This window comes from Scatophagus argus, chromosome 3 (assembly GCF_020382885.2).
Source record: "Scatophagus argus isolate fScaArg1 chromosome 3, fScaArg1.pri, whole genome shotgun sequence".
Taxonomy (NCBI): Eukaryota; Metazoa; Chordata; class Actinopteri; family Scatophagidae; genus Scatophagus; species Scatophagus argus.
This window is the reverse complement of record NC_058495.1, coordinates 7,025,211-7,045,972: the sequence shown is the minus strand read 5'-3', so window position 1 is coordinate 7,045,972 and position 20,762 is coordinate 7,025,211. Positions and strand designations below refer to the sequence as shown.

The following is a 20,762-nucleotide window of genomic DNA, read 5'->3' as shown; positions in this document are numbered from 1 at the left end:
GATTACACGGGTAAGCGAGGATAGCACACTCCTCAACAGAAAAAGAAAAATACTGGTTGTTAGGAGGCACTATTCTGATCACAGCCAGACCTGCTGCCTCTGACATCCAGAGCTATGCTGATTTGTTAATGGCTACCACTTAGCTTTATTTGGCAGTGCCACAATTTGCTGTGGGATAAGAGTGTTAAAATACATGGCTGCAAAGAAATTAATTACCCCTTGGATTTCTGCTTCTAAAGTTGAGGTGTTGAGTAAACTAAACTCCATATGATTCATCTTGTGTTATTGTATCAGTAACAACCAGAGAACGTTGTCTGTCTGCACCTCGTGGTTGGAGGCAGCAGAGCGGAGTTTGTATCAGGAACCCCCCGGTGAGCACCTGAGCCTGGTAGCTCCTCAGCTGTTTGGCTTGGCCACAGCAAGACACAGCTGCAAACTCACTGGTGGAAACAAACCAATATTAATTTACGTTCCTGCATCCTGTAGGGAAATAATTCATGGAGGAATGTCATAAAGTACAGAAAGGATTGAACTGACAAGAAATCCTGAGGTTTGCTGCTCACCTTAAGAAGAGGTCAAAGAGGTCACAATAGACTTTTTTTGCCTTGAGAGTAAGGTAAAATTATAACCTGTACCTCAGACTCATGTGTTGCCCCTTTTTGTTCAGTCCTTTTGTACTTTTGCTTTACTCCTGACCTTATCAAAACAGATTTTGTCGGAAAATAATGAAGTGGTAACCTCAGCCTTTGCCACATGTGGCAAAGGATACATTCCATATTTTATATGTCTTTTTACGAGCAAATTCATGTCCTGTTTGTTTGCCAAAAAGAAATTCACATACACAAAAAAATGTTGGTGGTCAGTTAGACCTTAAAAGGAGACCGGCTTCCTTTCCTTTCTGTTATCAAGAATCACACACTTACAAAACAGAAATCCAGATAGATTAAAAAAAAAGGTCTAGGGCAGATGGCAACGGGGAAATACATGATATTTAAACAAAAGTTTTGTGTTATTTTCTGTAGCTGACTCAAGTTTTTTGAACTACCAGTATGTCAAAAAAAGTTGGAAAAATCAAGCTAAAAAATGATCAGTATGTAGTGAGTTGTTGAAAAGGGGCCCCACAGTTAGGGTTAGGAAAAACTTGTTCATTAGCGAACGTTGTCCAAGGTGAGAATGCACAAAATGTATGTTTTAGCAATCATAGGAAAAACAATGCAGTGGTCAAAGCAAAATGTGCTATAAAACTGTTTTGAAGAGATATAATATAATATAATATCCCCAATACACAAGGCACCAGTGACCTGATAGCATCTCCTCCGCGACGTGTGGTTAACCACAGGAAAACCATTTCAGATTCTGATCTCAGATTTATTGATGGTTGACCATCCTGTCTGATTCCTGCCCTGTTTCAGTGAATCTGGTCTTCACTGAGGTCTGCACAATAAACCTGTTGGCTGACTGTGTTTTAGTGTTGTAAAACATTTATTCATGCATCAGTCTGACATACTTCTATTCTTGGTGTTAATTGTGTGCCATAGTTACTTTTGGCAACATCACACAGTTGTTAAAATACACAGAGAGAATGATCCATCTCCTGCTTCATCGACAGTTTTTATATATTTGGCATGTTTATATATACCGTTAATTTATTTTCCCTCTCATAGCTGAAACAAAATACTCTGCATGGCATCTTTGTTTGGCATGCAAATAAACCAAATTTCATGCAAATTTTCTCCTTACAAGAGGTCCTTGTAAGAGCTCTGGGGCCATAACTGTTTGAAAAGGATTTGCAGCCTGCCAGAAGGGTTGGAGGCAGGACAACTGGCAGCGAGTGAAGCAGTCTGGAAGGATCGGCCTGTGGCAGGTCTCTCCAGAAAAAACCTTTTCAATCATTTGTGTGATCTTAACCCTAGAACAGAAACATGACCTGATTTAACAAGCCACCAGAACTGACATATAACTCTTAAGGGAATGCCTGCGTCAAAACAAGTCCCAAAGGCAACAACCATGTTAAATGGATTGTCTCACACTGAAAGATGAGCGTTACTGTCCATCTGTTATGTGAAGCAAAAGAGAGTAAAGTAGTATATCTACTCTAGTACTATATTTAGGTACTATTTCCATCTTGTGAAATTATACTTCCACTCCATCACATTCCAGTGGGACATATTGTACCTTTACTTCACAACATTTATTTGACAGCTATAATTGATGGTTACTTTTCAGATTAAGAGTTTACACAGAAAACACATGACAAAATGTACATACATAATTATTAAACCAGTAATTCCCAATGTTTTTGGTTTTGACCCTTAGTCTAGTTGAGGCCCCTTGTCAGTTTTCAGATGTCTTTGAATTGTTAGCAGTTCCGCAGACTTCCCAGATGGTCTCGTTTAAATGACTGTTCACAGAGGTAAAATTATTCTATATTTCACAATGAAGCAAAGATTAGAGAAAGGTCAAAAGAAGGAAAACAAATTTGTGTAGAAGAACTTTTCTTCTTTCCTGCTCCATTAATCATCTCACAACCCCTCAGATTTGTTTTAGAAAGGTTCAACCCTCAGTCTGGGAACCACTGGAAAACCATCAACCATCAAACTGTAAACTGTAAAGTATTTAAGTATTTTCATTTTATGCTACATTATACTTCCATTGCACTATGTTTGTATGATAGCTGTAGTTATTCACTGGTTACTTTACAGAGTAAGACTGAAAATAGAGTATATGATTTTTTTTTTCATGTAACATCACATATCAGTCAGTGAATATTGACCTTAATATATGATAATGTATCACAGGGCCCTGCAAAATAAGTACTTTTACTTATACTTTTAGACTTTTACATTAATAGGATTTTGAAAGTTTTGAGGGCTTTTATCGTTGCATTAATAGAAGTGAAATATGTGAATACTTCTTCAACCACTGGTGTCCCAATAGAGTTCGTTTTAGGAAAACAGAAATTACGTGCTGGAATGTGGTGTTGGACAGGCTGAATATGTTCAGTAGTTGGTTAAGTGTATGAGCATGAAGTCATGACAAAAAGGAGCCCAATTTTTGTTTGGCATGAGATCAAGCAAGAAAGTGCAGTCGCTGCCCCACACTGCAGCTCTGTGGGTAAAACACAGCACTTTGTTCATTTGTCCCAGGGCCAAGAGGACACATTTTTCAACTGAAAGTCATCTTTTCATCTGAGCCCGCCAACTTATGCCTGATGTTATCTTTTATAGGGCAGCTGCAGCTCATATTCTTACAGAAATAATGGGATTTTCTTAACAGAGCCTGAAATTTGAATGAGCGAGAGAGGTTGGAAGTTACTGTACTACTGCAGTGATGTCATCTCAGTGGCGTGTGTGTGTGTGTGTGTGTTTTAATAGGAAAGCAGGAGATGGGACCTCTGCTGTATTTTCTATTGAATCTCTGTCCAAAAGCAGCACTGTGTCTTTCTTTTACCAGAACATTTGTCAGACTAAACCACCAAACTGTTTGTGGTTTGGAAACTTGGTTTAGCTGAAAGGAAACTCCTGAGGGCTTGTTTTGTTTTGTTTTCTTTCTTTTTTTTACGGTCTATAGGAACATTCTTCCTAAAGATGTTAGGCCTTTTATGGTCCCAGTTCAGAGAAGGCTACGAAAAGTCAAACATCTAACTCAAAACATTCATATTAAAACATGTATCTCACTGGACAGTGTGGACAGTTTCGCCATTTTTGCTATTCTTCTCATACTTAAAAAAGTCTCATCATTAAATTTGTTGCTGGACTAATTTTATATATAACTTCTAGTTTGGAGGATTTCAGCTGCCTGTTCAGTAAATTAATATATGATGCAGATGTAGTAGGATTTTCTTTTTTCTTAAAGGAATAGTTGGGAAATACACTTGTTTGCTTTCTAAGATGGATGGGAAGATTGATATCATGGTAACATCTGTCTGTTGAATGTAAATTAACAGCAAGAAGACAGTTGATGTGACATGTTCATTTGTGATCTTTAAAGATTCTGGTAGGTGGTTTTGTTCTTCAGGAAGGCCCGCTGTTTTTCTTTTCTTTATACTAAGCTAACCAGCTGCTGGTTGTAGCTTGACATTTAGCAGACAAATAAGAGTGGTATAAGTCTTTTTTTTTTATAGTAACCCTTCTCAGGTCTCTAGCAGAAAGCAATCAAGGGTAGCAGAGCCATGCATAAGCGTATGACAGTTTGGACTCAGTAATCAAATAACATATAGCATATTAATCAGTGGGCTTTAGAGGCCTACTGTTAAGCAGATTTTGATACCTTGACACAGGCAGGGTGGTTCTTCTGTTTCTATGTTGCCGGGGTCCCATATTCCCAAGATCCAGGGTTGTGTTAGAGTTATTTCACTCGAACACAAAATGAAGGTTAGGTGCTATTTAACAATAAACAGATGTTTCTCAAACAGATTAATATTTGGATTGATATTTTATTTGCAAAAGAGCAAATAAGTGTATTTTCCAGAATGTTAAACTGTTCTCTTAATTGAGCTCCAAGACTGATGAACTTGACTTGGTTGGTTGTTTGTTCTCTCTGACAAGAGAGCCACATGATTTTATGACTCAAAATAGATGGACAGATGATTAACCTGGTGTAAACATACACAAATACATCCAGAATGCAATCATGCTTCTTTTTACTTGACTAAATGATCGGTTTGATCTTTGTTTCTTTTTTGTTTTAGTTGCTCAGTGGACACATTCAATAAGCCTGATTGCTAACAGTTTAGCCCTGTAGTCATTCTGCCTAGACAGTCTCTCTGCTTTATGGCCCACAACAGAAACCACAAACCGACATTTGAAAAACTGTGCTGCCCTGGCCCTGCTCTCAGTCATCATTACCACCCAGCTATCTCCAGCACACAGTGACTTTGGTGGATCCATGTGCGTCCACTGGCTGCGAACAGGGATATATAAAGGTCCATTTAACAACAGATTCTGCACACAGATATATGCCACTCATAAATTCACTCTCAGTCTTTGTCTCAATCCCTGTTTTTTGTGTGTTAGGCTGCGGGTGGGGGTGGGGGGTACAGACCTACATTCTCCATCCAAGCCTGAACGATGACCTCATGGGGCCTGCAGCTGCCATCACCGTTCTCGCAGGAGTTAATAGGAACAGTATGTAGCCTCTGGAAAGGACTACCTCTTTCTTTACCTCTTTCTTTTTCTGTCCCCACAATTTGAATGCCAGAGACTCAACTGGCAATATTTATATGTTTTTTACTTTTCTGAGAAAGTAAAATTTCTGCAGCTCATCGATATTTTTTATATTAACACATAAACTATCACCTAGATCTGTGGAGCTTCAGATCATCATCACACTAGGGTTTAAAGCTTCACTGTTTTGCTATGTTTTTGTACAATATCTCCAGCCATTACCAATTAGCATATAGCTAAAAAACCAGAGCTAATAGGAGAATGAATATTGGCTAATCTGGCTCCACAGCTACTGGATGGGTTAACTAGAAAGTTAGAAACTCAGTGCCATAAGGTGATAATACTTATTAGGTGACGATATATTATCTATCTACTAGCAATAAATACAATTAAAGTTCATGAAAAAATCATCCTTAATTGCTATTTATTGAGAGTTTACCATTCAAAACGTGTTAGTTAGTAGTTTTATAAAGAGAATGTACGTGTATGTGTACAGTGTGCCTGGATAAATAGTGGGGAAAAACATTAGGATTTTCTTTAATTCCTCACTGGTCTGGTTGAAATCTACAGATTATTTGAATCTTAATCCAAAACATTTTGTGAAAGTTGTGACACTGCTGATAGTTTTGGTACTAAGATAAATGTAGTCATACTGTAAGCAGGTGTCAGGATTTTACAAATGGGGGACATCTCTCTTTATGGAGCGTGAAGTTTCACTTGCTTCTGTCTGTAACACTGTAAATCTGAAATTTTATCTATCTATCTATCTATAGATCAATACACACATATGTATGTATGTATTTCATTGTCTGACGGCTGTGCATTCGAAACACTGTGCATCCAATCTGATATTCTTTTGTGTGTTTTCAGTGGTTGGACTGGAATGTCTTGTGTAATGTGTGAGCCATATGACAGTTATTAATCAAACAGCAGTATGCTCAGCCACTATCTGGGCTTTGAATCAGACCACAGTATGAGCACCAGAGAGAGGACGAATTCCAGCTGATGCTACAGTCCCAGTTTTTCGTTTGAATCCTAAAATAAAACAGCAGCTTGGGATACACCACACGTAAGCTTTCACTTTTACTTGTGTTATTTGGTCAGTCCACCACTTTGGTCCAGACTAGGATAGTTCAGCAACTATTGGACCGATTGCCGTAAAATTTGGTACAGACTTTCACATCCTGTCCAGGATACACTGAAATAACATGGGCAATCTCCTTACTTTTCATCTAGGGCCATCATCTGGTAAAAAGTTCAATATGTTAATACCCTAAACTACAAACAAAGGAAAATACTTGTTAAACATCAGCATGTTAGTATCATCATCATTGTGAGCATGTTAGGATGCTCATGTTAACATTTTGCTGTGCTGTAGCACTGACTGCAGACTCCTAGTCTTGCTTTAAAGACTAATTGAACACAAGATGTTATGAAAAGCCATTTTTAATACACATAGAAAATTATCACTTCTTAAATGATGAAACTCACTAAAATGTTAGACAAAAATTCTTCCCCTTATAAAAAAATACAGTTCAAAGGGTTAAAATAAATATTCAATTGATTTGTTTTGATTGACTGCCGACGGAAAAAGCAGACAAATACTTGAATAGAGAAAGAGCAACATTTCACACCACAGAGGCATCAGGCAAATGAAGATGGCTGCTGTTAGAGTGGTGATTACAAAATGTTCTTTTTTCCAGCCTTTCTTCTGTCCGTTATGTTGAACAATGTTCTGTACAAAGTGCATTATAGTTATACTGCTTCGTGGATCCAAAAAAGAGCTTTTGTGTGAAGTCTAATGGAATAACGATGGCTTACATTTTGATGTGGAAATAACTGACCTACATTTCAGCACTGTGATCTGATTTGTTGTAACAGCGTGGAAAGAAAACTGCATTTACCCAAAAATATGAAAAAAGAAATTGATCTGTGAAGAGAGAACATGTGATCATAATAGAAAAGGAGCAGAGTTTAAAAGAATATACTTTTTACATACTGAAATGATGGCACTTGTATATATTTGGGGTTTATATACACATTAGTTTTAGGTAGAAATGTGGCTGAAGTTAAGAGTCATTAAAGTGAAAGGGCAGCGACTAAAAACCAGATATTAAAAAATGCTCAGCTCTCCTGAGTGTCTCATGACTTTCTTGACCATCACATGTGTGGTCATCATCATATGGAGGAAGAGTGAAAGAAAGCTGCCATAAAATAATGTCCATCAATGACTTCAGCTGTGTAACAGGCTTGATTTGTGGACAATGTCTTTAAAAAACACAGAACCAGCTGTACAGCACAGACCCCAGCACCAGTAACACCAGCTGTGCCGGTCTCTCTGTCCCACTGGCTGCTAGCTGAACTTGCTTACTGTTAAAACCTGAGCTATAGCGATGCAAAGACTGTGTCTCCCCCCCACTGCAAAGCACCATGGGAGCCTGAAAGGAAGTGGGCCTCCTCTGCGGTCGGTCTGGACTGGACCCGTCAGTTGGCCTCTCGCCTATGAACAGCATTGGGTGTTTCCTGTGGTCCAGCTCAATCTTGAAGAGCTCGTATTCCTTATGTGGCAACTTGATGCCGAGCAGTGTGCACCCATCCGTGGGGGTCAAGTCCTGCTCCACACCAACCTCCCAGCCTCCTGGGCGACCACACTTTCCTGGCTTTGACCCATTCAGCAACTTTGCTGTGGACTCTTCTGCAGCTGTGACTCTCACCTGGGTGACCTTGAAGACAAACTCAGTGGCTCCTGAGATCTTAGCGGAGGGGTTTCCCTGAGCGTAGTGGCCCGAAGCTCTCAGGATGAAAGTGGGCTGAGAGCAGACAGGGTCCGAGTAGTGTCGGTAGATGCCCTCCCATGCATGCTGGTTAGGATCAAAGGTGAAATCCCGGGTGAGGAAGAGGATGTTAGGACGAGTTTCACAGCGCTGGCTGACCCAGCGGCCAGCCAGAGACAATGGAACTGCCGGGGTGCGGGGCAACACCGGAGGACGCTGCTCAGAGGAGCGGTACACCAGGGCGCACATGGGGCAGGGGTGGATATGATGCTGGAAAGATAAAGGGAGAGGTGAGACTGTGTGTTTTGGGACTGAAGCTAAACATTATTTTCATTAGCGATTCCAGATCTCCTCCACACAGACATAAATAAGAATGTTTTTTTTTTCATTCATAACTACGGAATATCAATATGTATATATTTGTCATATACAAGTTTAACTGCAGGATACCAGATGTCTCCTACTTCACTGTAAAGTATATTGTCGGTGTTTGTGCACGGCAGACTTCAGTTTCCACATCTTACTTGGGTATGCTGAATATTGAAAAGGAAAAAAACAAAAAAAACAAAAATACACAGTAATGTCTCACCATGGCATTCTGCAGTGGCTGTTGGTACCCTGTAGGTCTGTAGTGAGTCCTTTGTGTCCAGTCAGTGTGAATGTCCCCTAAGAACAGCTCCTGCACTTTCCCTCCATTGCTGTGGTGCTGTGACTCCACCCGTATCAGGCCCATCTCCATCATGGAGAAGCCCAGGGCAGCAAGACATGCCCTCCCTGCCCGGGTGTTGTACAGCTCATACAGCTTCCCCGGCACCACTCGACCCAGGGTCAGACCAACACAGGTCGCAGGCAGCCTGGAAGCCAGCCTCTGCTTGGCTGCCAGGCTGTGGACCACAATGCCCACCTTGCTGAGGTGGTGTTCAGCTTCGGTGGCCCCACGGGTGATCCAGGAAGCCTGGCGCAGACGGAGCTTCCCCCTGATCATCAGGGAGTATGCTGGATCACCACAGCTGCTGTCTGTGTAGTAGTGCTGCAGGGCCTGGAAGTGACGGCTGGGGTGGAAGGTGTAGGAGCGGGAGAGGAACTCTGGACCGGGCCGAACTTCACACCTGAGCACGGAGGAATAAAATGGTTAAAATGAAGTGAAATCAGTGCTTAGTAGTGTCATGTATAGAGTTCACTAGTGAGCACAGATTACTTTCCTGCCATCTCCACAGCTGTGCTGTTTATTTTTTATTTTTTAATATATTTAAATAATATTTTTTATTTTTTAATAAAAAATAAACAGATAGATAAACCTTTTTGGTGCACAATCTCGATCTAGTATCAAGTCATTTGACAAGCAACTTATCTGTCAGAACAAGTCCTTGTTGGTAAGTCTTCATAAGCAACAAGTTACAAATATTTCAGACATCTGAACATTTTTCTTTCAAACCTCTAAACTGACTCTAAATCCTTTCCATGATTTTGGCCGAACAATCGATTCTACAAAAGCAAATTTTTGGCCACTGGGTGGCAGAGGAAACAAGTGTTAAACACACCAATGATATTACCTTAAAGGCTTTATATGGTGAACGTGTTAGCAAACAGATGCCTACTCATATATCTGGCAGTTATGAAGCAAAATTATCACCCATTTGGTGCTGTGATCTTGTCCACCTGATGCTCCGATAATCACTCTCCTTTGAGCTGTTTTTGTATCTGTTTTTATATCTTTAGCTGCTAAATGCTCAAGCCAATTGTTGTTGTTTTTGCTGCAACAGTAAAAAAATGTACCTTGATGACACCCATGTTCCATCGAGTCTTGGGGGGATGTCTGCTGTGATTCTCACTCTGTCCTGTAGGTGGCGGTACTGGCAGTCATGCTCCCACTGCAGAAGTTCACTGAGGTTCGAGGAGGAAGTGAAGGAGTCTGTAGGCACCTCCCATAGTTTACTCCCAGTTCCAGCCACGAGCACAGCTACAGAGGGAGGGAAAGTCAGAGAACTGTGAGTAAATACTCACAGTGATCCAATCAGATAAGCACAGAAACTCTATTACACTTTGTTTAGATTTCCAAGCTGATTTTGTGTGGATGTGGGAAATGGTAACACCAAACATTAACCATTTCAGAGATTATCATCAGAATATGATGGGAACAGATAATAACCATAAGGGAATATTCACATCTTCTCCCTGTTACATTTAAACACAATTCTGGTTTACTGCATGCTGTTTTAGGGCTGTAATTTTGGTAAATTTTCCATGTAATAAGTGGAGAGCGGGTGCTATAGAAACCATACATATCAGGACATTGGCCACAGTGCAGACAGTTTTGGCTTGTCACTCCAATCAGCCAGCAGCTGCAACACACATGTCTTGTTTTTTGGGTTCACTTGGGCAGGAGGTGTGTGTGGAGATGATTGCATTTGTGCATGCTTTTTTATATATATAAATGCCTCTCCATCATCAAGATAAAGCAAACAGTGGGTCACTGACAGCAGCAGGCCAGTCTAGCCAAACACATCTGTTGAGAATATTATTCAAAAAAAGAAAAAGAAAACACTTACAATGATGAATGTTCTTGCTTGAGTTTTCCCAAACACTGGCAGTTAAGTTAATCCAAACTAAAGCATTATTCACTCTGTAACAGTTATTGATCTGACACTTGCATGTCTGCAATCTGTCTGCCTGTCATTGGACATAACTGCACTTTCTGCTCTATCCACTTGTTCTTGCACGGAGATATGTGCGTTGTCGACATGGCAGGGGGATTTTTTGATTACACCCTCATGGCTGCAAAGTGAGGAAGCCCACTGGGGTCTGTCCTGGCAGTGTGTGCATTTTTGTGTGTGTGTGAAAATTATGGCTTCAGTTTCAACCTCCCAAAACAAATGTCAAAAAGGAGGATGAGTTCTCACAGATACCTCCATCTCCTGTCTTTTCTCTTTTTTCATTTTATTCCTGCCTTCTATTACAACCTTATATTTAACAGACAAATAAAACAGTGGTATCTCATCTCAGTTTCCCAGCTTGCTTTTTCCTCTGTTTCCGGTATGCCTTCTCTCTTATTCTCTCTTGCTCCCCCTCATCCTTACAGCTTTCACATTGTTTCTCTCACTTTCTCAAGTTCATCTGTGGTAGACAGCTTTATGGGTGTAATCTCACTCCACTTTTCTCTCATTTGACTTTAGATGCACTTGGGGGGGAACATCACCTGTCGAGCCTCCAGTTGATCAGGGAGTTGGTTGTTGAGCCACAGATCAGTTTGTCCTTTTATGACTGAGCAGATGGAGTTCAAGGGAAATGGTAAGGTTGTGAAACTGACTTGGTGATGATTTTTTTTTTTTCTGTAAAAAGGCTTCAAGATGGTGGCTGAGTGATCAGCGTTTATTAAACTTTTTTTGTGTCAGATTGAAGATACTTTGGTCAAAGATACTTCCCTTCACTCTTGGAATGTGTCCCATATGTTGATCACAACCACAGACATGTGTGCAGCTCAGCGTCCTTTCACCTGATCTGCGCACACACACACACACGGACACACACAGCTTGGACTGTTTGAACTCTGCTGTTGTAGACCACAAAATCAGATTTAAGCTCAAGGCACATTTCTCCTCGTTCAAGCAGCCTGTCAATTTGTTGATGTGATTAATACTCTTTTTTCTTGTCAAAGGCATTGAAACATGTTTGCAATTTTCCCCATGCAGTGATATGTTTGTTTATGCTCCATGTCACCGCAGCTGGTGAGGGAACCCGGTCAGTCAGACCCAGCTGCGCTCCCACGGGAGTCCTCAGAGCAGAAATACTAATCAGGATTAATTAATTTCCACTGCTCTTTGCAAGTCATCCAATCGGCCTGTTTTGTGTTATCCACCCTTTGTAGCTGCCTGCAGGATGTTGCCTAAGAGCTTACTCACACACAGTGCAACGAATGGACAGAGAATCAAGAGTCACAGTATGTGATGTGGATTCATTTGGGTTGCTATATTTGAGTGTCTGTGTTTGCCAAAGCATTTCTATAGTGTTTCTTGAGGTCACTTGTCATTCAGCTTCTTTCCCTCTCTTGGATCTCATTCCAGTTGGGCATATGGTTGCATTTATTAAAATAGCACTCATAAAAGCAGAGCTTAGTAAAACAAAATTGCTCATCGTGGGGTTTTCAAGTATTCTTCTACAAAAGAGCCTATTCCAACCACAAGTTAGGCGATGTTGTAATACATATGATAATATCCAACCCCCATCTCAATTTGGAGGAGATGGGAAACCATTGCAGTTGATTCACTTCTTACACAGGCAGTCAGATATCATTAGTTTTACCCTGCAATGGTTCCCATTGATTTATTTTTCCACTACGGGTCCTAAAACTTCCCCCTGACGCAGTCTGCACCTCCCTGTCACAGTGTAGTCCTCAGTGCATGTTTCAAAAACAGATTTTATGCATGTTTACCAATAAAACTACCTGTAAGACAAATATAATTCAGTTGCCAGTTTATTAGGTACACCTATCTAAAACTAAGGCAGTCTAATAATTGATTTTTTGAATTTCCCCATGGGGATAAAGGGTGGATGATTCAACTGTTTGGAGGATGCACTTAATGGTGCTGTTGTATTGTCTTACTTAAGAATGACAGGTTTTTCTACTTGCTTATCCTACCTATAACAACAACTCAGTGATACATATTCAGAATCTAGGTTCTCCCAGAAGAAAATGTGATAAAATGCTTTTTATTAGAATTGTGCTGGTGTTAAAAAAAGAAAGCTCATTACACAACAGTAATCCAACCAATAATGAACGACATCTGTGAGGGTTTTACGGAAAGTAACATCAACCATGGGCCTCATAATCAAAAATAACACAGACAAAAACTGATGAAGTGCAACAACATTTACTCAAATTAACTTTTGAATTGACTTAAGCTTAATTAAAAACATGTTACTAGCCTCTATGACTTCTTAGAGGTCCAGGGTCCACATGTAGGATGTGAATAGTTTACTGGCTAAAAGGCATCTATTCGGTGAACTCATCCCGAACTAAAAGATATTTTTGTATATTTCCAGGCTGGCTTAAAACAACAGCAGGGTTCATGTATGAATACTGAAACAGTTTTTTGTGTTGTTGTTGTAGTTGTTGCTGTGATCGTCTCCACTGTTATTTGGACATTACAATATCTATTTCTAATGTGTCTCCAGTGTAACAGATGGGACACAAAACTGCTTATATGAAGCTAATATGGGGCTCTAGAAGCTTGAGTTAATCAAATCAAATGTTCCAAAGTCTATTTAGTTTGAAATTTCATCTTTGCCCCTCTACTGCAACAGAGAAACACTGTCTTGGAAACACAAAGTGTAGGACTACTGAGCCTCATATTAGCTTCTAATAAAGTCTGGAGAACATAAATGCACAGAGTGAGGACTATTGATTTGATCCACTATCACTTGGAAGGTCATTAGGTAGGTACCTCTTAATACTGAAGAAGGAATGATTACTCCAAGCAAAGAGAATTTGGAACAACTCAACTCTGATGTGCTTGTTGCTTGGTTTGCCAGCTCACAAAGAGACATCACAACCAATTATGGCAGCTCCTTTTGCTCATATGAGCAAGGACTATCAGTGTGGTGACCGATAAACCATTCAGTTTGTCTTTTCTCTGTCTTTTTCCTTACTGCTCATCCACAGTAAACCTGATTTTCATGTCTAGAACAGCTGAACAAAATTATTAGAGACAACACTCACTGACCCATTTGTCCTTATGCAGTATTGCAATTCTTCCACAAGGGGTCAGCCCAGCAGTCTGTGACCCGCGTGTGGTCTAGACGGTCAGTCTTTCATCACCAGAGGAGCTGCCACTGGCTTAAGCTGACTGATGACTGGCCAAAGTAATCTACCTGTCTTTGAGCTCCTATATTCATCCTGTTTCCACACCCCTATACACACACACACACACACACACACCCATATGCATGCACACACGTTCAAAGAAAGACACAGCACACACTGATTTACAGTAGACTGTAGAAGGGATACCATTTATAAAAGACCTCCAGGATGTACTCTGTTTGTTTGTTTGCATTTGTGATTACGGTTTGGCAGCCTTCACTCTCCTCTCTCATGTCTCATCCACAGGACCAAAGTCAAAATACAGTTTTATGTGCTTCTTTATTTGGAGCTATCCTGTAAAAACAAGAACCAGATCCTGGCACTTTTGATTCAGGGCTTGCTGAGGGAAACAAGTACTTGGTGTTTAACCTTGTGCCTCTTTCATTAGAGAGACGCCTTTGTCTGCTTCATAGCTGTTGAATCTTTAAAAGCCAAAGTGCAGGCAGTTAAGGTTAAAAAAATATCTATTTTCTGTCAGACGTAATGTTGTTGGTGCACTGAAATGACAAATCTCTCCATGTTCCAGGATTTGAACTATTTCCTCATGTGTTTTCCTACTTTTTTACTACATCCTCACCACATTTTTTCAGTTTGGTAACCTCCAGTGTCCTGTAAACCCACTTTTCTAATCTCTCCTTGTCTAGGTGGAGGATGAAACCCTCCAAACTGTCCCTGAAGGGCCCATGTCCTGCTGGCCCACCTCCCCCTCCACTAATTACTGCCCCCTCCTCTGATGAAAAAGCCATGATGTTTATGGCTCATTTCTCCTGGATGGATTTCAGATTCCTCCCTTCTTTTCTTTGTGCCTTTGTTTCATTTTTTCCTCCCTCTGTGTGTCTCTCATTGGTTGATGAGGTGAATGAAGTTGGTCCGGAGGAGTAGGCGTTGGAGGAGGGTGGGGTGAGGTGCCTTCATGGTTCAGTATGACAAGATTAGTGAGGTGCGTGTGTGTGTGTGTGTGTGTGCATGCTACAGTTGCTCACAGCTCTTGCTTATTCCACATTTTTAGGTGACAGATGACTTTTCAGGCACTCTGGATTGTCCTCCACTTTTTAGATGGGTCTTGCAAGACACTGATTCCCATATTTATTTATTTATTGGCTTGTAAGCCCTTACACTGTAAGACTGTCTATTTGTAACCCCTCACCACAATGTGCACATGCCTTCACAATAAATTGTGAGAACTGAGCTCCAAAGAATGTATTTTCTATATAGTTAACATTTTCATCATTGATTGTTTCATTTTCATTTCATAATCACTGAAGGCCTGTAAACATTTTTCAAGAAAAAGCTAAGTTGATAAAATAGTGCAAATAAAACACACAAAAAGATGTGTGAGTCAAAAACATTTTTTTCTCACAAACCCCAAAGTTATGTTGTTCCCCCTGGGCAGGGTTCCTGCACTGTGGCTGAGAACCACTGTCAAAAATACTTTCTGATGGGAAAGCTGTCACCATGAGCATAGAGCACTGATGGCTAAAATAACTTCATTTAAATCAGCTACTACAACAATCCTTCAGAAAATATGACCAGTTGCTAATAAAAGGCCTATACTTGAAAAATAATTTCTCACTAAAAATGTAATTATTATTATTTTATATGCATGAAGACAGCAAACACTGAATTGAATTGAATTTTAAATTATAATCGCTTACACTACTAAAAGAAGTAATCTATTACTGCCCAACTCTGCCAGTGAGTGACGGCTAACAGAAGGCACGCAAAGCATTTTTAAATTTCACTTCCAGGCCAGTGAACGGTGCCCCGTTCCTGTCTCTCTCCCTTCCTTCCACCCTTGTCACTAAAGTCAGGCGAAGGTCAGATTGATTTAGAGGTTTTTCAAAGAACTTGAGGTCTATTGTGTTATTCTAACCCTACGTCCCCCTTCCTTTTTTGGGCTTTAACTCCAGCATCTCATAGTGGTGTCCCAGACCAGGACTATCCATCTGTCCTTGGGGCAGGGTATGGACGACTGCTGTTGTCTTTTCATCACAGTGTAAGCTAGTTAATCCAGCGGCCTCGTTTATTTAGACAAGGGATCTACAGGGGTTTGCCCAGTGGACGCTGCTGCCTGTTCCACTGTGTTTAGTGAACTCCTGTTCACGAAGCATCAACACGCACACACATCGTCCTGCCGAGTCTTACATGCTCTCCATGAATAGAACAGCTGCCACACAAAGCCAATGCATCCTATTCCACCATAGTTCATAATGTTATTCAAATGTCACTGCACACTGCTGAGGGCTGCACTGCAGATTCTGTCATTGGATTTTATGGTGACTTGCATTCTGGTGTCTCTTCTTAGTAAACAGCTCAGGAAGCTGAGCTATAGATAGCACACAAGGATACTTGATGGTCCATTGATGTTTTAGAGGTGATATTACATCGGTTTCACCTTAATCCAAAAGCTTGGTTTGGAGACGTTTTTGGTTGAAGGCCATTTCACATACTTGGAGAGTTTTCAAGTTGGAACAGGGCTTTTACAGGCCGAAACAGGACCACTGCATCCAAAGTTTCATTTATATGAATATGATCAAGGGTTTTTCTGTATGGTCAAATGAACCACTGATAGGTTTTGATCACTAATTATTTCCATCCAGTCCAGTTCAGTTCAGTTTAGGGAACAGGAAAAAAACAGGAAATTCTTTCATCCAAGGATCCATCAGACCTTATCCAAATATTCTCTGTGGTCTCCTCCATATAGCCAATTGGTCACTTTTATCTTGTTCAAACACTTCATCAAGTGAGGCAGACCTCCAAGAACTCCAAGAGTCTTTGTAGGTTTAAAGTTTGGGTTCAAAGGGTGCTTGGTAAATTTCAATCAAAGAGCTGCTCAAAAGTCGGGTATCCATATTTTCCCCACTGATCTCATCGTCAGTTTTAAGTGCAATAGATTGGAACACTTTCCCCTCACAGAATGACTTTACACCTGTCAAATTTCATTTGAAAAAATATATAAAACTGAATTTTATTTTAGATTTTATGGTCAGTTTTCTGCTCTGTTTGGGCTGAAGAACTTGCTCGGCTCCTTATAGCATCTGCTTAGGGCTGGCGACTCAACCGTCCCCTGTCTCCTCTACTAGACTTCAGCTGTGAAAAAGAAAACAATTCCCAGATACCAGTGTACCAGTCTGCCACTGAAGCAGCTAGGGATGAAAGGAGGGTTGGGGGTTGGTGTTGGGGTGCTGGATGATGATTGTAACTGAGCAGATGCCTCCTTCTGTCTTTCTCCCACTGCTCATCACCCTAATGAGCCCTGATGGCCAAAATGCTGTGCTTCCGTGATTGAGGCAGCGGTGGCTGGACAATCGGCTCTGCACAGCAGTCAGAGGTAAGGTCAGTAATGGCTGTCTCCTGTTATTCTAGCCATTAACATAATGGCAACATTAGTTCCAGGGCCACGCTTCCCTGCTCCTAGGGAACCATTGTTTAAAGGCACCAGCCAGAGGTCTTATTTAAGACTCCTCCACAGGCCACATAGCCATCTGATGCTTTGAACTTTGAAGACACACACAGGAGGAGAGGAAGAACACAGACCGGCTATTCATAAGTCTAATGTCAGCATAACATACATTTTTATTTTGCTGATCCACATGTTGAACTTCCAAATCATTTGCCAAAGTCGAAACAAATTGTGTAATGGCTTCCTTGTAGGAGTTTGTCTGTTATATTCTCTTCCTTTTTGTCTTTCTTTTTGTCCTGCCATGTGTTCTTCAAGTGTTCAGCTGATTTTTCACATGAGAGAGTGTTTATCTTATAGTTTTTCATACTGGAAAAGCTTAGGATTACAAGAGGAAACCTGCTACAGTCTTTAAAGACTGAATTATGAAGGCAAGATTTGCACCACAAAAGTTATTTTCATACTTGGGAATAATGATCTCAAAAGTGAAATGTAATTTTGATAAACATTGTGACTCACCAGCATCTTTTTGAGCTTTCTTAATTTCCTTAAACATTTGTCTTTGAAATTTTGATGGTAATTAAACAAAAAATTAGAAAAATGAGGCTTTGTATGAATTTAACCAGGTGAAATTTGCATAAATTCAGTGGACAGAAATCCATAAATTAATGAGAGTATTTCAAGACAAAAAACACAGTGTCATTCTGCAGACGATGCCTGGACTCACCTTGCCACAGCCACAGCAACCAGACTCCCCTCAACAGGTGACTGAAACGTCTGTTTGACATGTTTTCTGCTTCCACACACTTCATTCACACAGTCTGCTCAGAAAACAAACTTTGGTCCCTGGGAAATCCAAGACACGAAGAGGCTCCTGTCAACGAGAGACGATCATGTAGGATATCACCATGAGACGAACACATATAGGAAGAGTCCTGTAATCCCTCAGATGAAACTCTGGTCTCCTGTTCAGCCAGCAGAGATGTTTATTTCCCCTCTCTTCTATTTCTTGTTCTTCTACCTCCACTTCTTGGCTTCCATGGTCTGATAAGAAAGTTCTCAGTTGGAACCACACGCTTCATGCAACTTCACCACACTGCTGCTTTCCTTAAGTTGGCAAGAGAGAGAGAGAGTAAATGCTCTCTCTCTCTCTCTCTCTCTCTCTCTCTCTCTCTCTCTCTCTCTCCAACCCCCCTCTCTCAATCACACACTGTGGCCTCACTACTGTGCAGCACTGTGGATCTGTTCCACTCGATGCATGTGCAGCGAGTCTGTGTGTGCATGTGAGCAGGGGTATTTGTGTGTGTGCACTTCTGTCTGGCTCTTATAGTTTTGAGCTGAGAGAGGAGGGAGTGAGAGAGAGAGTGAGAGAGAGATGGAGGGAGGGCAGAGATAGAGAATGTTTCAGCGTGTGTGTGTGTGTGTGTGTGTGTGTGTGTGTGTGTGTGTGTGTGTGTGTGTGTGTGTGTGTGCATGCATGTGTGGAGGAAGGAGGCTTGAGCTTCAAACTTCGTAAAGCAGAGGCTCCTGGAAGCTTTTAGAGCAAGGTGCAAAATAGCAGTGGTGAATACAAGTTAACACTACAGCCACAACGCTGATGGTGTGTCGAAATTACAACAACACAAAATATAACTAGAAAAAGTGAATATGCTAAGTGTTACCAAATAATGGATGTAATTGTATACTCTCTTGCTGAGGGATTTTATATTAGTTCGGTCTTTCTGTATTATGTAGAGAAACTGATCTGGGATATGTCTGTTCGGCACAGCAGCTGGAGATGTGGGGACTCAGTCAGCCTCTGCAAAAGAATACGTTTTTCACATGAATATGTTTTTCAAGTAACTTTTTCAACAATTTTTATTAACCCCTTAACGCCGATTTTAATTTAGATTTTTCCTTTTAATAGCATTGGTGTTGAAAATTTGATCGTTTTTTCCTCCTCTTCATTCATATACATAATGAGCAAAATATTCAAAACCATACATGCCCAGACCAAATGGTCTTTGGACAGCACAACGGCAATGTGTCTAAATGTGTGACTGTCCAAACGCACAGACCTCACTGTGGAGAGTTTTCATTGGAAATGTGTTCTATGAAAGGAGTAGTACCAATAAAAACTGTTGACAGTGAGGTCTGTGGCGTGTTGAGAGTAATGGGAACACTGTGTCTGGGAAGAGATGCTGCAGTTTATTTTTTTTTTTAAATATCATTTTTTAATCCTGTCCGAACCACAACTGGAATCCTCCACTTTACTGGGATGGAGGCAGAAATCTCATCAATGGCTGTCTTAAATTTGTTCTCAAAAAATTAAAACTGTTCATGTGGCTGGATACCACTAAAGGTAAGCAGGAAAGCATGTTTTTAGGTCATTTGTGTGAACTGTGCCTTAAACTGTGAGAAATTCAGCAGTAAGAAATGTCTGAGCACAAACCTGCAGCAGCTGCGCACACAGAGTTTGCACAAGCGCATATCACAGCCCATTAGAAAGACTCATACACACAGAAATCCTCCAGTCACACTGATTCATAGGCTCTGCATATACATGTGGTCTGACGAAGCTGTTGACACTGCTGACCGCTGCAGAGGTAAAGACGGGTTTCAAAGTGCCTGCCAAGTGAGACTTGGCAGCACATCTACGACGGGTGGGCTGACCGAGAACTGGCACACAGTCAGGGGGTGCGTACACTCCCGACATCATTACACACGCAGCCAATGGCCAATGCAATTGGGCTGAGTAATTTTACCATGGGTTCTGTGTTTTATATGGCAGATCTGTAATGCATCATCCTGCTTATATTAACATTACTTTTCCAATTGTCAGTTTGCCTAAAATCTGTGTATGTTCAAAGCACTCAAAGCACAATTTCTCACAGCCTTTATGTCACGTTCTCAAGGTCATGAAACACTAAATGGCCGGTCTAAAAGGATAATTCTGTTTTTCTAAAATATTTCACTTAACCTTTATTGCACTTCTCAAGTTAATTGTGGAGCTAATGTGGAAACACTGCAACTTGAAGAAACATGAGCAGTAAGACAGTATGAGATTTTTTTAAAGCCAAACTGATTTATAAGAGAAAACTACGGTGGCCCAGAAATGTCGACTACAACACAAACACAAAAACTGCAACGTAATACTTGAAGTGAGTGATGTTGACATGCATGATTAGCAGTGAATATATTATACTGCTAGCCTACACATGTGGGAGACAGTTCCTCCCCATTTGAGGAGTGAGTAAAACAGTGATAGTACCATCTACTGTTGCCACAAATGGACAGTGTTGTTCATATTCATGTACTTGGTCGTAACACTTGATAATTATCACTCATTTCCATTAACACCCACTTCTGTGACGTTTGCAATTGGTTTGACACTTCTAACCCACCGTAGCAAACAAAGTCAAGCAGTAAACTTACAAAAATAGTGTACGGGCCGTCCTCCTGCTTAAACTTCAGCTGATAATATGAGCCAGTTGTGGACACCTACAGTTTTCCTGTGTAATGAGGAATTCTCACCTCCAAAGAAACGGCATTACAAGATTCTTTCACTTCTATTTTTATTGTAT

The 20,762-nt window shown here is 40.7% G+C and overlaps 1 protein-coding gene and 2 long non-coding RNA genes across 3 annotated transcripts; 2 read left to right on the top strand and 1 right to left on the bottom strand.

Moving 5' to 3' along the window:
- The first annotated feature begins 2,616 nt into the window (after window positions 1-2,616).
- On the top strand, window positions 2,617-6,233 carry LOC124056058. Its single transcript, XR_006842947.1, has 2 exons — window positions 2,617-5,126; window positions 6,036-6,233. It is a non-coding gene; the product is annotated as an uncharacterized LOC124056058 (long non-coding RNA).
- A 360-nt stretch (window positions 6,234-6,593) lies between these two features.
- apcdd1l (adenomatosis polyposis coli down-regulated 1-like) lies at window positions 6,594-18,497 on the bottom strand. The gene is made up of 4 exons (XM_046383142.1): window positions 17,927-18,497; window positions 9,716-9,899; window positions 8,529-9,048; window positions 6,594-8,209 (listed from the first exon to the last, which is right to left on the bottom strand). The coding sequence occupies exons 1-4, from the start codon at window positions 18,009-18,011 to the stop codon at window positions 7,436-7,438; spliced, it is 1,563 nt and encodes a 520-aa protein (XP_046239098.1). The 5' UTR covers window positions 18,012-18,497; the 3' UTR covers window positions 6,594-7,435.
- On the top strand, window positions 9,813-14,987 carry LOC124056057. The gene is made up of 3 exons (XR_006842946.1): window positions 9,813-9,927; window positions 11,113-11,227; window positions 14,444-14,987. It is a non-coding gene; the product is annotated as an uncharacterized LOC124056057 (long non-coding RNA).
- Window positions 18,498-20,762: the final 2,265 nt, after the last annotated feature.

Bases quoted from the DNA above. Each gene is read 5' to 3' on its own strand.
- apcdd1l (XM_046383142.1), bottom strand. From the start codon at position 18,011: ATGAAGTGTGTGGAAGCAGAAAACATGTCAAACAGACGTTTCAGTCAC. The intron at 9,049-9,715 runs GTACATTTTTTT...CTCCGTGCTCAG, and splicing joins GGAACATGGGTGTCATCAAG to GTGTGAAGTTCGGCCCGGTC. The intron at 8,210-8,528 runs GTGAGACATTAC...TTATCTTTCCAG, and splicing joins AGCCACTGCAGAATGCCATG to CATCATATCCACCCCTGCCC.